The sequence below is a fragment of the Bombus fervidus genome, chromosome 1 (genome assembly GCF_041682495.2).
Source record: "Bombus fervidus isolate BK054 chromosome 1, iyBomFerv1, whole genome shotgun sequence".
Lineage (NCBI taxonomy): Eukaryota > Metazoa > Arthropoda > Insecta > Hymenoptera > Apidae > Bombus > Bombus fervidus.
The window spans coordinates 12,377,887-12,395,030 of NC_091517.1; the positions used below are offsets into that span (position 1 = coordinate 12,377,887).

Consider the following 17,144-nt stretch of genomic DNA (forward strand, 5'->3'; position numbering starts at 1 on the left):
ATTACGTTAAATTTCTTCTCAAACATCGTTACGAACTTTCCGAATAAATGAATATGTTCTCATATATTTTAAAATTTCATTATTAAGGCATTTGTCACGCGAAAACTATTTATTTCCTCGAGATTAATTAATACAGAAAATTTAACGAAGCCAACGAAATTCATTACCGTAGATCCCACGCTTGTTATCTACGAAAAAGGATATCTACAATTTGTCCTGATTTTCCTAGCGTTGAAACGAGTCGAAAATGCTGAATAACAAACTCATCCGGAAATGATGTGGAACACTGTGATTATTCAAAGCGAATCATCGATCATATTGATCCAGCTTACGCGAACGAGGCATCCTTTGTTCGAGCGAGAACCAGGCTTTGTTATATATTCGGAAAATCGATAGTATTCTTAAGCCTTCACGGTATCACGCTAAGATGGCGTTTCCTTATTCTCATACATAATTCTTAACATTATGGTAGTTGTACGAACATCGATTTGTTATATCGTTATAATAGACAGATAATATTTCGTTGTTTTTGCAATGTTTGAGATCTTCAATAGCGTACCGAAATACGATAAACCTCGATATGTTATATTATTAAGTTGGATTGATATTAGTTCGGATTAAATTCTCATAATTATTCTTTATGAATTTCTGACTTTGTGCAATTTGCATATAATATACCTACAGTATTCCTGATAACGAAAATAAAAGATAACCAACATTCTTTGATTCATTAATTATTGATACTTAAATTATAAATGATTGATGTTATTGATAATAAATATCTACTGATATCGATAAAAATAATTTAATACAAATCGAGCACAATCCAATATAAAACTGGCCAACAATCAAAGAAACGTAATAACTTTACGGAAGTCTAAAACGAGAGTTTTGTATCTTTAAATAATTATAAACATTTTAGGTCTTGATATTATGTAAAAAGGCAGTAACATATGATATTCTCCTTAAAGAAACTAGTGATGTATTTTTTGCCTTTAAACAAAACGCATTAAACTGTGCAAGTAAGTGTAAATTTTCAACAAATTACTTGTTTAATAGGTATTGATTTCTTTTATATTAGTAACTGCAAACAGTGTACGCTTCATTTGTATTATTCTTTTACTCGACGGCCCCATAATCTTCACTAATATGTATATATTATACAATATATTTATTGACCTGAAGAAAGTATTACCTCATAATTTCTCCCAATCTCCGTGCCAACATAAATTTATCATTAGCATCAAGCAAGTCGACGGTATTTTCCGTTGCTCGCTACTCATAAAATACGATTAATTAATAAGGCTAATTAAACATATCTACAGCACAATCAATTTCGTTCGCTCGATAATGTGCGTATGAACATCGAATGTTGTTTTTCGATCCAGGATAATGAACGGATAATGCAATATTCACATTCGAAAATCCAATTATACGTTGATGTGTATGTATGTATGTATGTATGTATATATGCTGTGCGTGCGTGTATATGTATACATAATACAATGTACTTGAGCACGGTGCCTGGCAAAATGTCGGTCTCTGAGCGAGCACGGTCTCTGCGTGCGTATAATTGTATATTAAGTTTGAGAGAAAATTCGACCCACGAATAGGAAAACGCGAGTTAATTACATACTCTAATAATAGAAAGAGAATTATGAGACTTATGAATACAAGAATTATAAATACGAACATATCGTTTTCAACAAGTAAACTTTTATTGATCAGAAAGAAAAATGACTATAATCGTTATAGTTATATTATAAGTAAGTTATATTACAGATTAGATATAAAAAAAATGAGGCTGCATTATTTCTTTTAAATTCCTCTTACTTGATACTGCACAGAATATCGCATTTACAATGAATAACTAAATTATTTTAAGTGATATTAAGTGATTAAAACAAAGTATCACGTATAATTCTGAAAATATGTCAATAACTAGACTGTGGATATTTACACAAACGAATATTTTTATAAACGCTATTAAAGAAATAGAACTTAAGCAGAAAGTATTATCTATTAAATATTATAACGAGTGTTCTAGTTTCAGAGTATTCTATCTTATGTGCATTCTGTACATTTCTGTATTTTCAAATCCGCAAGTTTATTAACGACTCTTACGCCTCTTTATTTAATTACATATGTCTCTTGTATTAAGTCTGAAATTTTCACGTTAAACAATATTTATGTTATAAAATTCGAAAGAAACAACTCGCTTGTTCCCAATTTTATACCACATTACGCCGTTAAGCGTTTAACCTGCGCGTTTTCACAGGAATTGCAGAGGAGGTTGGACCAGACCCTGGGCAAACCAGGCAGCTACCTAGCAGGAATCGACCGAGCAGGCAACGTGAAACCGATGACTATAGGTGCACGTTTATACAGGGTCGAACAGCAGGTGAGTTCCGTCGTGACCCTTTTTCCGGCTCCATTACGTCCTTAATACTGATTTCCCCTTATCTTTTTTGAGAAGGAAGAAAGTTCGTCAGTCTTTCACCGTATATCTCCTTTCACTGTAGGATTGCAGGTAAACAGATGTAACGAGAGATATAATTTTCAATTTGTTGGGTGCCTGCGCAGCATCGTGCTGAGGCACTCGAGTTCAGTTCGATCGAATTAACACGGATAGTTGCATCCTAATAATATAATGCGATAACAGGGGTTTCAAAGTTGACGAATTCCAGAAAGATGTAATTCGAGTATCATTAAATGGAAGTTGAAATTTTCATTGTTCTTTTCCCTTCCTCTTTTTAAGATTGTTCGAGGGAAGCTTTGAAATTAATAACGATTTTCGTTACAACTTTTGGATTGAACCATCTTTTCCTTGTATTTTTCTACGAAATCTAAGAATTATGTTATTAATCGTCTCCTTTGATTAAATCCGTCATAACATTCTCCGTAGTAAATGGTATTTAACCGAATGTAAAATCATCGATCGATTCCTTCTCAGAATTTCTACCTCGTTGCACGATTAGAAATAAGGAGAAACAAAATATAAAGCAAAGAATGTAAAAATATAAAATATCCCTTTATAAGTGAAAACGAATGTAAGCACACAAACCGTTTTCTTACCTATCCTTCGTCTTGACAAACTTGATCTATTAATCTTCTCTCCTTGATCTCTGAAATAAAATTAAACGAAAAGAAAAAAAAAAAGGAAAAAGAAGGAAGAAAATAGAAAGTCCAAAGGAAACTATCTCAGGTCGAAAGGCAGAGATTTTTCTATCCAAAGCGCCACAGTGAGAAGATTGATTCTTATATGGAAACCATTTCTGTCCGCAGTTGTCCGTGATAGACAAGAAATTGGACCAGCTGGTCTACGTGCTGAACGCAGTAGCACAAAAGCAACAAATACCTCTGAGGAGTATAGAGGACGACGTGTAACAGAAAGCCCCCGGCGAGCTCGTGCCATCTGTTTCGCGATCACCGGCAATCCCGTGGACTTTACCCCGTGTTACCATAACCAGCGTCGCCTCGAACATGCTCAGCAAAAGCGGCTGAATCGATGTCTCCGATAGCCCTCGAGCACGACACATATTTACTGATTCGTGAGACTTCTCGCGTCACGAACCGAGGTGGAGATAACGTTCAAAGGAAACTGCAGGCGCGGACAGTTTTATCGGGTTATTCTCCCATTTATTTTCTTTTTCTTCTTTCTTTTCCCATCTTTCCTTACTGTTGTCGCCGTTGATGAAAGGATATAAGAAGAAGTGACGAATCGCGAAGAATCGAAAAGATATCGATATAAGTGATGAATCGAGTGGAGTGGAGAAGTATCGAAATAAGTGATAAATCGCGTCAAGGATTTCGAAGACCACCGGAAGGAGTGACGAATTTGGGTGGATATTGGAAGAAGCGATGAATCGCGAAGGATTTGGAAGAGCATTGAAAGAAATGATGAATCGTAAAGAATTTGAAAAAAAGTATGGGAAAAAGCGATGAATGGCGTGGGTGAAAGGAAATGGTGGATGCATTCAAGGTGGCGAAGGTTTAAAGTAATTTCAGCAAAGAACCGCTGATAGAAATGAAAGCTGTGAAATAAATGAAAAAGTAAAGATAGATTAGTTGATTGATTGGCTAATTAAGACGCGATTCAAGAAGATACAGTAAATTAAAGAAGGAATGAATCTGTCTTTAAACATTAAATTGGTAGTTGTAAAAACAGACTTGGATTTATTTTGGAGATGGTGTATGTTGACTAAATAAGAGTAAATGAATAATCTGTTGCTTGTTATTGGAATATAATTGATATGAATTGTGAAAACATCCAGATAAATAAATGTAATATAACGTGAACGTCAGAATTGTGATTAGTTAAAATTACTTTGAAGATAAAATTGATAAGAATATCTGTCCAAAAAGAAAGAAAGGAAATAAGATGCAATGATTAATAGAACGAAACTACAATTTGTTTTATTTTTCGAATAAATCCGAAAACAAAGTACGTTTACGAAATAAAGATCGAAAAGAATATAGATGATACACAGAAAAGAAGTTACAATCAAATCAGTGAAGCTTTGATAACTCCATTACTTCAAACTCTAAAAATTGCTTTAATTTTCAATGACTCGTGACATGGACTGTAACTAAACGAATAGAGGTGAATCGAAGCAAAGCATTCACAAAATCAGATCATACAGAACTCGTTTAGAACAAGAAGAAAAAGGGAAGAAGAAAGAACGTTAAATACTCGGAAAAGAAGGGAAAAAGAATGGAAGATATCGTTTTCTTTAAACTCGTTCGCACCTCATCGATAGACAAAGGAGAAAAAGAACACCAAAGATTTAAAAAACTCGCTTTCCCCAGCCCAGAGGACGCGCTTCTCCCGGAAGAAATCGGTTCACATTTAAAGGGATTGAAAATTAGTATGAGTCGACGGGAACGAAAGCTCACTGAAGATGGAGACGTTGTCACTTGGATACTTCCGCTACGCAGGATCAATGGTCCTCGGAAAATATCAATGGCCTTCGCGAAACGATCACACTAAACGCACAGAAACGATAATTCTCTTCGCACGAACGAGGAATGATTGCCAAGTCGATAGAAGCGTTAGAAACGTTGGAAATGAGAAAATAAACGAAAAACTAAGTAAAATAAAGAGAATTAAAAAAAAAAGATAAAAATAGAAAAAAGGTATAGAAGATTCTTCGTTGGTGTTAATGAAGATTTAATCGATTCACTACGTCGATCTTCGGCTGATCGACGTTTCTTCGCGTCGCACGATGTAACCAAGAGATCGAAATTCCGAACGAGTCGGATTAATCGGATCTGCAGGTGAACATTGAAGAATTTATCGAAATATGTGTTTTATAAAGGAACGTGATAAGAAAGTTGGTAATCGGAGTAGGGGAAGTGTTAAAATAAAAAAAAAAAACCGAAGATAGAAGAAGTTTCTTCAAAAAAGCTACGTAGGACGATACGCCGGAGAAACGTACGCAAACGTATTGGGAACATCACATGGGCCAACTAGGAATAATAGAGAGGAACAATAAGCAAATAAAGAGAAACTTCCTAGACAAGATATATCTCTATAAATAGGCTTATATACATATATTATATATATATAGAATAATATACTTATTATTATATACTTGTGTGTTTGCGCGCGTGCATGTGTGCTTGTGTGTATATATATACACATACAGATACAACTTCTAGTCTCTGCTGGTAATAATGATCAATTATTAAGCCTTAAAATTAATCACGGACTTTACAAAACTTGTTGCTAGGCTAGTTAGAAGGGAATCGAGGTATAGCCGCGTGTACGCGTGGACGATAAGCGGGAACACGCATTGTACAAAAACGCGATGTCGAGTTCTATACATACTTTTGCTCGAAACGAACATTTTTCTCCCTCCCTCTCGCTATCTCTTTCTTTCTCTTTATTTTTCCTCGATTTCTAACGCAAACTTTGCCGGACTACGTGAAAATGTTATACATGTATATATATCTGTACTTTGAAATCGTTGAAATATCATCTTCTCCTAAATGATCTTTGATGCAAATGTAGAATTGGTAGCTATATAGGGTGTTCGTGGTTTTTAATTCACTCCGCAAGTTTTGTGCGAATATGTTTTAATGTAAAAACTATGCAGGAAATTACGAAAAACATTATCTTTTATCATGAATTGTCGTGAAATTTAATGGTCTAATCATTTAAAATATTTATTTTGAATTGCTTTCCAACATTCATAGTCGTGATTTACTGACAAATATTTGGTTTTCGCAGACTCAAACTGTAATAGAATGAAGTAAGTTTTCTCAGCACCATCTTATATACGAAAACTGTTCTGAAACACGACAGAAAATATATAAGAGAGCAATATAAACTGATGGATATTTAATTTTCTTAATTGTAACTTTCATTAAATCTTTTTGTCTCTGTTAGAGGCATTAGAGAATTATTGCCTTACAAATCTCAGATTAAGAACGTCCAAATATCCAAAAAATTTTATTCAATACATTTTCTAACATATTTGTACAATTTCAGATATTTATATCATGCCACGAATATCTTATATCGATATTGCTCGTAAACGCACGAAGGATTGTGCATTTGAACGCAGGAGACGAAAGAATAGTGGTAGTGGAAATATTGCAGAAATAAAAACAAAAAGAGAAAGAGAAAAAGAAATTCGAATTATATTCTGCATGTATAAATACATTTATATTTTCTACGTAGGCTATCGAATATGGCATATAACGAATTGTAATGTTACTGACACCGTAAAATATTATATATAAATTCACGTCTAATTTCTAAGCGATTCTAGACGTGTGCGTGCGTACGTATGCCGTACAACAAGAAGCATTTTTCTGTCTATTATTCATTTTTCAATGACCATTCGAGTGTAAAGGAACATAAAGGTTATATTTTATTTATGGCTATGAAAATCCTGAGCTCGTCATTTAAACAATAATTAGAACTCAAATAAGTTTCAAAAAGATGAAATAATTATAGAGCATCTCTTCTTTTTTGTACAGTACTCATCTTCGTTGCTCCTTTTTTCTATTTCTATTGCAATTTACCAATTAATTATAATAATAATTATTACTTTTTTTATTTGATATTTGATAAGTTTTTAAATATTTGATAATATTTTTTATTTGATAAGTGTAATTTAAATCAAAAGTTTGGCTAACAAAATAAAGTGGCCTCGTTTCGCTTAAAAATGATTAAAATATTGATTCGAACATAATAATAATTTATATCCTATAATTAAAAAAGAAGAAATCTTCATCAAAATCTTTGAGTTCAAGATTTCAAGCAATGTATCCATGTTCAAAGATACAGTAAATGAATCTGTGATAAATCAATTCTTTCATACTCGATCATTTCGGTTTGAATTTAATTAAACCAACAAGAAAGAGAGGATATCGTTATACATTCGAATGGTAAAACAAATCGGCATCTTCTGCGGATAGTTTCTTTGAAACGCACGTGTGCTTTGGAAATGCACGAAAATTTTTCAGTTTAATCGATCTCTGTGTGGGAAGGACCAGTTTCTTGATAACTAGGATTACGTACATAATCGGGCGAAATATTGCACTGAATATATCTATCGTCTTCACTATGTTATTATTATTAGTCTAACGTAACGCAATTCTGTATATATATATATATAAATACATACATATGAATATCATATGAATATATAGCGAGAATAGAGAAACTTAAACGAAGCAGCTTTTTAGGAGTATTTTTAAATCGAGTATCTTTTTAGTATCATTAACAAATTTTCAAAGAAGGTAATTTCTCGAATGTAATTGGATATATAAAAAATTATAGATGTAAAAATATTATTTCGAATGATAAAATTAATAGGATAACGAAGAAAATTGTAAGATATATGTTGTTAAAGAGTTTTCGTTCTTTTATAGTTGACTATCTAATTATAATATATAAGTTGCCTAATTAAGACGAACATATTCTAGTCAATCGATCGTAAATGTACCATTAATAATTATTAAGTTATGTAATGCTTACTTTTATGATCATAATTCGATTTCTTGCCATTGTGGTAGATTTCTCGGTTTGTAAGTAGCTTCGAAAACGTCGCTACACTTCGATGAAAACGGAAAAATACTCTGTAAAATGCGCTCCAACGTATTAAGATCGTACGATATAAAGATTCTATGGTGCCTCTTACTCGACTAACTCCACTATAACGCAACTAATTAATAATATCAACGATAGAATTAGGTGTAAGATAGCGTTATAAATAACGTAGGCGATATAGTAGGACTATTAAACTATATTATAATGGCAATATATATATACATGTAGGTACGCTCCGAAGGTACAGCACGAATTTTTCAATTTCGTAATGCAAAGTCGCTCGACGTTAGTCTCTTTCGTCCCTGACAATGAAACGTTTCTCGTTGGATAAGTATACAAATAAGAATACAGCAAGTTAATAATTCATAAATAAACATGTGTAAATAATAATTCATAGAGACAAGATTATGGGGAAGAAATGAGAAAATTGTACGAAAGGAGTGTGAAGTTAAATCTTGAAAGCAATTCTTAAATAGCAATATCTCTGTACGCAACAATCTTCATGCTTTCATATGACGATGAAAAATATTTGAAAAAGACGCGTTATGCTGCGAAAGAATTGTTAAATATTGCAATTAAAAAAGTAATCAGAAATAGGGAGGTATGCGTGTAATTCTTGTGTTTTATAGGTGGAATATTTTATGAAGAATACGCGAAGAAATTATTGTTTAAGAGGATACAAATATCGTTCGAAAGTAACATTGCTGCGAAAGTTTTTATTCATTTTTTATTCATGCAATATAAACAAAAAAATACTATGATAATAATGCTCCCATACTACCCAGATTACTTTTTGCATTGATGAAAATTCAACGAGAAACGTTTTTTAGGATCTCGAAACTTTTATGTCATTAATCCTAAAAACGAATCGGTTCAATCGATCGTTTCGAGAGAACGTTTTAAGAGTTTATGAATTTTAAAAATCACTCGATTATTATATTGCCGACCATAAGTAGAGACAATCAATAATGTGAATACGCGCGTAAAGAGTATATAAACATTAACGATTTTGTTTTCCGATAGAATCTCTTTGTGAACGATGATTAATAATCAATGTTGGAACACACAACTTTTCGATTCTATGAGAATACTCTGGGAACATTTATTATAAGTTAACTAACTGATAATCTCGGGAGAACAACGTGAAAGAATCGTGTTAAGTTTAAACCGAAAAAGTCATACTTGAAAATCGTTTCATAAGTGATGAATTTTAAAGGATGAAACTCGAGGTACGTTTCTGGATCATAATGAGAACCCGTACTAGATAGGTACTGGGTAGATTTTTATTTGACATTCCAATAATTTCCAAATTGACCCATTGAGTTAAATTTCAGTAACTTGAGAAATCTGACAAACATACAAAGATAATTTTATATGTATGTTTTTTTATTAAGCTTTTCCTTCTCTCTTTACTATAACGTCAACCATACAAAAAAGAAACTAAAACGTTTAAATTTATATGACATTTTTTTACGATAATATGAAAAGCAAAGTGTTATAAATTATCAATGGTTTTCATCTTGTTTAATTTTCAGTTGAAACATGGATCGGTATAATATACTTTATAAGTATTTATTATACAATTCTATTTATTTCAGTTACTTGATAAAAACAATAAAATGTCAACATTGTCCAGGATTGGTAACGATGGTTCTGTGTAAATTTTTAGCTTTTCACGCGAATTAGCCATCTATCTCATACGGCCTCCTTTTCTAAACATATATCTCTTGAATAACTTACAAGTATGTACTAGTAAATAACGATATAATTTCATTTTCACTTTGTTGTCACGTTATTTATCTAATATTCCAGTCATGAGGGTTAATACGAAGAATTTTATCTGAATTTATACAAAAAGATGTATCGAAACACGGGCAATCGAAGCGTCCAAAAATTATACTCACAACGGTATATCTTATTTTCGTTGTACAACATTTTAACTGGACCACCGTAATGTCTGCTAATTACAATAGAAAACATTTAAGAGACTTCGAATAAAATCAAATTGCGCATAAATATTATCATGTTTATTCATATAGGAAGGTAGTATTAATCGACGCTCATCAAAACCATAGTGATTAAAGAAAAGAAAGAAGATAAAAAAAAAGCATAATAAAAAGAAATAAAAATTATCTTAAACTTCAAACTTAAAAATCATGTGAAATCAGGAAAACTTTCCCAATTATTTTTCAATCGAATCGTCTACAAATCTTTACCATAAATGTGCTTGAGAAGTAGGTTGTATCTTCGTTTGCAAAATTCAACATGTTTCTCGTTATATACTCCGAGCATAGAGAGACAATTTTTGCGAATTGTAAAGAAATGTTATAAAGGATATGTATAAAAATATATATTATCACAGTCGTGATAATGTTTTACAACTTTTACATGGTTGATATGTTGTATTTATAGCTTTGTTAAAAATTGTAGAACATTTATGGCGAGGATCTTGGAAGGCAAGTAGTGTTCGCGAATCGGCCGAAAATACATGTAATACGATTGTTAATAGTGTACGTGTAACGTATATATCGTAAAACGTATAAATAGATATACATGTACATAGACGCTTTTGCTTCGTGTAATTTTACAAAATTATTCGCGAATATTCGGTTGAAACGAGATGGAATGTAACTTTTATTTAACACGTTGCCTCTCGGTTTTACAAAGAATGAATTTTAAATTAAACGTAGAAAAAATGTGATATCTCCAGGAAATGTAATCTCCACTGCGGTTTAAAACAGAAATTCATTTCACTGAGGAATTAACAATTGAATAAACAACAATGTTGTACGTTCGCGCTTTGTTTATATCCTCGGGTTCTTCCGAGTTTATTTTCAACGAAGGAAAAAACATTTAATGAATGCATATTTCTAGATGAAAAAGAAAATTATAAAAAAGATTATATAGTACAATTAGAAAATTGAGCGCAAAGCGTTAAAATCATGGTTTTAAGATATCTCGGATGTGCTCGTATTACGCGAGTTATAATTCAACATAATACAATAATTACGATATTAATACATTGCGTACTGATCTTGCAATATTTAAATTTTACACTGCATATTTAAGGCTAAATTGATTTCACATAATGGAAATATTGACGTTATTCAATAATCACACGCAAATCAAATTAAACAATGGCATAGTAGCAAGTTGAAATACCGTTGATCTTCATTAGACAGCTGATATTAAAAAAGAATTTAATTCTAACAAAAAAAAAAAAAAAAAAAAAAAGAAAGGATAGTGAACTAATATTTACAAACTAACTGTCTAATTATAGTTATATAATAAAATTTTTTGTTTTTCAACAAATTCTCGTTTTTGAAAGCTGAGAAAGATTGATTAAAGTTGCAATGGATTTGAAAACCATTTGTATATACATTTGTATAGTATACTACTCTTCATAGTTTCCAATGAACTATCAATGAGATATTTTAATCGTATTTTCTTCAAATTGGGAGTATCGTTTGATCATTTGATCTTATGATACGCCCACAATAATATTAATACATATACTGCAATACGACAAAAAATAATTTTTATACAATATTCTTTTCTCAATACTTTTTAATACTTTTATATAATATTCTTATATTGCAAACCTTTACACACATACTTTATATGAATTATGATCAAAGCTTTTTTCAAAATTTTCGGAAAAGAAATTTAAGAAACATAGTTCCGTACGCAATGTGTTAAAATGGCATCGTAGCGTGTATAAACGGGGAAAAGATTAAATCTACGAATTAAAATTTCAACAAATTTTGCAAAAGTTCTTGCAGTTCGCAATTAGAACGTGTGATGACCTTTAGTCGAAATTCTTTCCTTTCTCTTAGCAGAAACGAACCAGTTTCGTTCTTTCAATTAATCTCTATTTGCTCGCAATTTCTAAAATAAAACATGCTATTGGATCTTTAAGACTTTTATGATAGTTAGAAATAATGGTAGTTTCTTTTTTCTAGTTTTCAATTTAAACGTAACCACAGTAACAAATGTTGTGAAATTACATATATACTTGTTGCTATCGAACGAAAAGTAACAAATATTGTAGAGGAAATGAAGCGAGCAATACTGAAACGTCGTTTCTTGTAAATCCTCATAACTCAGTATCAAAACAACAAACAATAATTAGCGTTAACTGTTGTTATTGCTTTTGACAAAATTATAGCGTATGCCACTGAGAATTTGACCCAATAAAATTAATTCTACTTATTTTGTCTAGAAACATCTCAGAAGTTTTGTTTGTGAAACTATTAATAAACTAGTTCGACTCACGACTGGCGTGGTCTAGCTTCAAAAGCTTGGATCGTGTTGGAAATTGTTCGAAAATATAATTCGAAAATGGAGCAGCCATAATGATCGAAACACAAGAATATTCGCAGAATTCTAATATTTTCAATTATTTATTGCACCTAAAATTGGTCTTTTGTTTCAGTGGCATTTTCGAAATAAAATTAAACTCTAACAGTAAATTGTATGGAAAGAACATCGTTTTGCAAAATGATGTTTATGTCGTAGATTAATTCTTCTTAATATAGATTCTCTGTAGTATGTATATGAAATATAAAATTTATAGAGTTTCGATTAGTCGCTAGATTTAGAAATTTGAAAATTATGACATGTAAATTATAACCAGCAAGTGAAGACTATTAAATCACACCGAATCTTATATTTCGTAAATTCATATTTTTGTAAAAGTAAATTTATTCTTGTTGTCTCAGTTCGTACGATGTTATAACAAAAATCGCGAAACGTTTGCTAATACGGTAACACAATTCCTTAATTATTTTTATTTTACAAGTCTCCCGGAAAACATTCCATAAGTTTCTAAGAAATCAACTTTTCTTTGAAGACTAATATTAAGAAATTAATTAAAAAATTCGACAAATAAATATGGTAATAATTTTATTATATAAATGACTGGTGCTTTGCTGAATATATCCATTCGATAAAATATATGTAAGAAGACGCAAAAATTTGTCAGAATTGTAATACTTTGCTCGTACAATGGAACGTAGCTATTTATTGTGTACTTGTCCACATAGTGCTGTATCTTTAAAAACAATTACTTTTAATTTTTATTCATTCTGTCTTTATCGATACGAACGTGATTTCGTATGTCCTTGATCCGTTAGTGTCACGAACAATTAATTAAAAAGCCTTATGAATATAAAATTTCTTAAATGAAGAAATTACTGTGTATTCGAAAAGGTACCTACAATTATCTATAACGCACTGAGATAGATAATAGATTATTAAAAACTTCATTAGAATGCAATGTTTGTCAGGTTCATCAACATCTGCCTCGATAGTTTTGATATATCAGCAACGAAATCGAAAGCAATAATCGCTTAATTACAGAATTACACTACGGATGCTTCTACGTCTACTAGATAGGTAATTTCCATTTTTTTAGTCTCATGCCCCGATCATGTAAAATCGAACAGCTAAACTTGCGTTGTTACTATAATGAATCTTGTTGTCTCTTGAATTAAATATATATTGGTACGAACGCACAAAGTGATAGTAACTAACAACATAGTCCAAAAGTTCAAGCAAAGATACCATTTGTTGTGATGGTTAACCAATGTTGAAATAATCTCCTTTTATCCTCAATCGTGATACTTTTGGATCAAGGATCAGTACGTTTCCTGTATTGTCCTGGTTTCACGTTTCTTGTATTTTTATGTGTAGATAAAATCTAGTGCATCAAAATGTGTTTTAAATCATAGAAAAGGAAAGGAACCTGATACACGAAGGATGATTTCTTCCAATCGTCAAAGCGAATTCGACGTGTACCATAATTACAAAGATGCATGTGATTTTATACACTGGATAAAATAAAACGAGAGAAAGATAAAATCAAACAAAAGAAAGAAGAAAAGACACAATTTACTCTATATTTTCGAACGATCATGAGACAGACCTACTTGACCGAAATGGATACTAAATCCTATTTCCATATATGAAATCAAATTTTATGTAAATCAATCAGAATTAATTTTTCATTACAGTAGAATCAAATTTAATCGTACCAACGAAAATCGAATGTCTACTTTCAATTTTTAAACAAACTTCAATGTAAAATCCACGCTCGATCGGATTTTCTTGGAGGAACTTGTAAATGTATTCGCGATTCTCAAATCGATTAGAAATAAGGTCGGAAATGAAAGTAGCTGAACAATTTTGCGATTCAGGAAACGTATTCGTTGCGAGCGAAAGAAAAGAAAGAAAGTAAAATAATCGCGAGAAGGGTTCACGATCGAATCTTTTGAAGCTACGGAAACGAGATAAACGAAACTCAATCATATCACCGTAGTTGCCTCTACTATCCGCTAATAGTAGCTCGTCGACAATACTGTTGACTTTTTAACGTTAAATGGTTGGAACAATCACGGAAATCTTTGAAAGCAATCCGATTTCCGCGATCGATCTGACACGCGCTGTGTTTTTACTACTACTCTCTATTATAGTTACCGAATAAACGAGCTATCTAACGTGACTATCAATTACGATTATACTTAACGATCACACAAAATAATCTTTAAGATCGTACTTGAAGAGTTGAAAAGCTAAATGATAAATTCTTCGAAAATATGGCTATGTATATTAACCCTGCTTGCGACCTTTTCGCCATTTTTTGTCCAATCGTGTTTTGTAATGTTAAAAAGGTTTCTTAAGTTTAAGGAAATTGCGAAACAAATCGTCGATAAAAGCAATTTTAGATTTGTATTTTATATTGAAATTTGTCTAGTTTGTTGAAACAGATCCGAAATTGGCGTATAAATGCTCAGGAGTCGTAGCAGGATTAAAAGAATTTATTTACAAAGAAATCGAATCATTATTTATTTGTTTAGCGATATTGAGATATTGCAATAAGCTACACGTGCTTTTCCGCTATTGCATGATATCTACATTTTGTTAAAGGATCGTAAAAATCGGAGCACTGTAACAGACAAAACTTGGAAATCGTGTAATAGCGTGAGATATCATTGGAAATATCATTGAAAAAATAAAAATGAATTCTCGTCATTTGGTTTTTTAACTCCTTCTACTGTAAATACATGGCATGTACTTACTTACATTATGGTTACTATACACAAATACAGACGTTTCGAGCGAATTGTGTTGCCCAAGAGTGGCGTTATGAGAACTCGTAAAACAATCGATGGATCCTCTGGGAAGTTCGCACTAATATTTAATACGATATACGGTAATTTGTATAAATAATGTCGAAGCTATCCGAAATTAGACATTTAATATCGAAGAAATTCTAGGATTATTTCTAAATCTAATCGTATTTAAAATGAAGGTAGATTAAGCAAGCTATGATACAAGACAGAATATTTACGATCAAATGTATAACTAAGTATTAACACGAACGTTCCAAGGGATTTAATAATATTGCAGAGCGATATGTTGTGATACAAACACATTGTCAAATTACTAAACTCGTTCCAATGGCACATCACCAAATATTTGTATAATATGATATACATAAACTTTAAGAATCAAATCTCGAAAGGTTCTTGAGCAACATTATTCGTTTTAACAGTCTGTGCAATATAAAATAGACTATACTATCGCTGTACCGATAAATCGTAATCGATAAATACAGAGATCGACGTATTGAAAAATATAATCGGCAATTCAACCTGTACGCTGTAGTTTGTCCAACTTTTGCACTGGCTGTGTGTCTTTTTCTACGTTCGAAAAATTGTCGGTCGACTATTATTGCGAGGACGTAATTAAAATATTACTTCGAAGATATTGGAGTCTATTCCGATGATCGTATCTCTGTTTTGTATGTTTCTTAAAAACACGTGCTTTATCCAGTAAAAGTGGGGCCAAGATCTTTAATGGTGGCTGATTTCGAATATTCGAAGGTGAAAAAATGGTATACGAGGAGAAAGTTTAAGTTTATAAAATTAATTCATGTAATTACACGTGTGCTTTTGTTTAAAATATTCCTGTATACACGTTCGTTCGTACACTTGAGTTAATGATTTAGTACAATATTTCTTTATAACTTGACAAGTCTTGGGATTTCTTTCTATGAAAATTTTCAATCTAAATCTTCTAAAATATTCTAAATCTAAAATGCTTCGTTTTGTTATTTTGGAAACGATAGTAATTAGAAATATAAATAAACAAAATATTCCTACATCATTGAACCATTGCGTTTGTAAACTTGTATCTTTTGTTTTCTTCGAAGTTCACAGTCTACTTTCAATGTAAAATTTTTAAATTGCATATAAAAAAGACACCCTTTTTAACGCAATAATTATTCGATAAAAGTAATTCCAGACTTTGAAGCAATTTTCAAAAAATATGAATCATCGCTGTTTACTTAAAGAAAATGGCAATGTGAGAATAATTCAAAGCAAGAAGTTAGAGAAACTGAACGTAACAATCCATGATACAAAGGTACCCACTTTGTAAATCAATTTAAATAACAAATCCAGCAATACTCTTCGATTTTAGTGCTCTTGATACTAGAATCGTTAAGAATACTATATAGTTCGTTGATAGTTTAACGTGTTCAACCTGGCACGAGGTTTTGATAAAAATCTTGATACGACGGTGAATACCATATCGTGTGCATTCCCTTGCATTTGTTTTACTAACCAGAAAACATTTGATAAGAGAATTCTTAATTTACTATTATCAAATAATAGTTCGTAGATAATTAACTAGTATCAAATTTTATGATTTAATGTATACAAATAGGTGACATTGTAAATCGTAATTACAAATATAATTGAGGAATATAATTGAAAAACTTGTTAACTAGATAGACTTAAGAGAAGAAAAACGAGATTAATAGACAAGTGAAACTGTTATAAATTATAACGTAAAGTTACTGCTGGTTCTGTGACTTCTTTTATCTTCTTTATTAACTATACACTATTTTTTAACTATACAGGTGATCTGTGCCGAATTCAATGTTAAAAATGTAAATAGCGTTTGAACCGCCTTTAAGATTAAGATATAAATTTACGCGCGAAATTAGAAAATAGCTTCAGCTGAAAGAACTTTATGCTTAATATATATAATATCCTTTTTTTTTTTTTTCGTACGT

The 17,144-nt window shown here is 31.4% G+C and overlaps 1 protein-coding gene across 3 annotated transcripts in view; it reads left to right on the forward strand.

Annotated features, from left to right (window-relative positions):
- The window catches only part of LOC139986479 (potassium voltage-gated channel subfamily KQT member 1-like), a 79,654-nt gene extending 67,343 nt beyond the window's left edge, over positions 1–12,311 (forward strand). For all 3 annotated transcript variants that reach the window (XM_072001867.1, XM_072001875.1, XM_072001884.1), the window contains 2 exons: positions 2,279–2,401; positions 3,286–12,311. In XM_072001867.1, the coding sequence (XP_071857968.1) occupies positions 2,279–2,401; positions 3,286–3,387 (225 nt within the window). In that variant the 3' untranslated portion in view covers positions 3,388–12,311. The remainder of the gene's footprint in view (positions 1–2,278; positions 2,402–3,285) is intronic.
- The last annotated feature ends 4,833 nt before the right edge of the window (positions 12,312–17,144 follow it).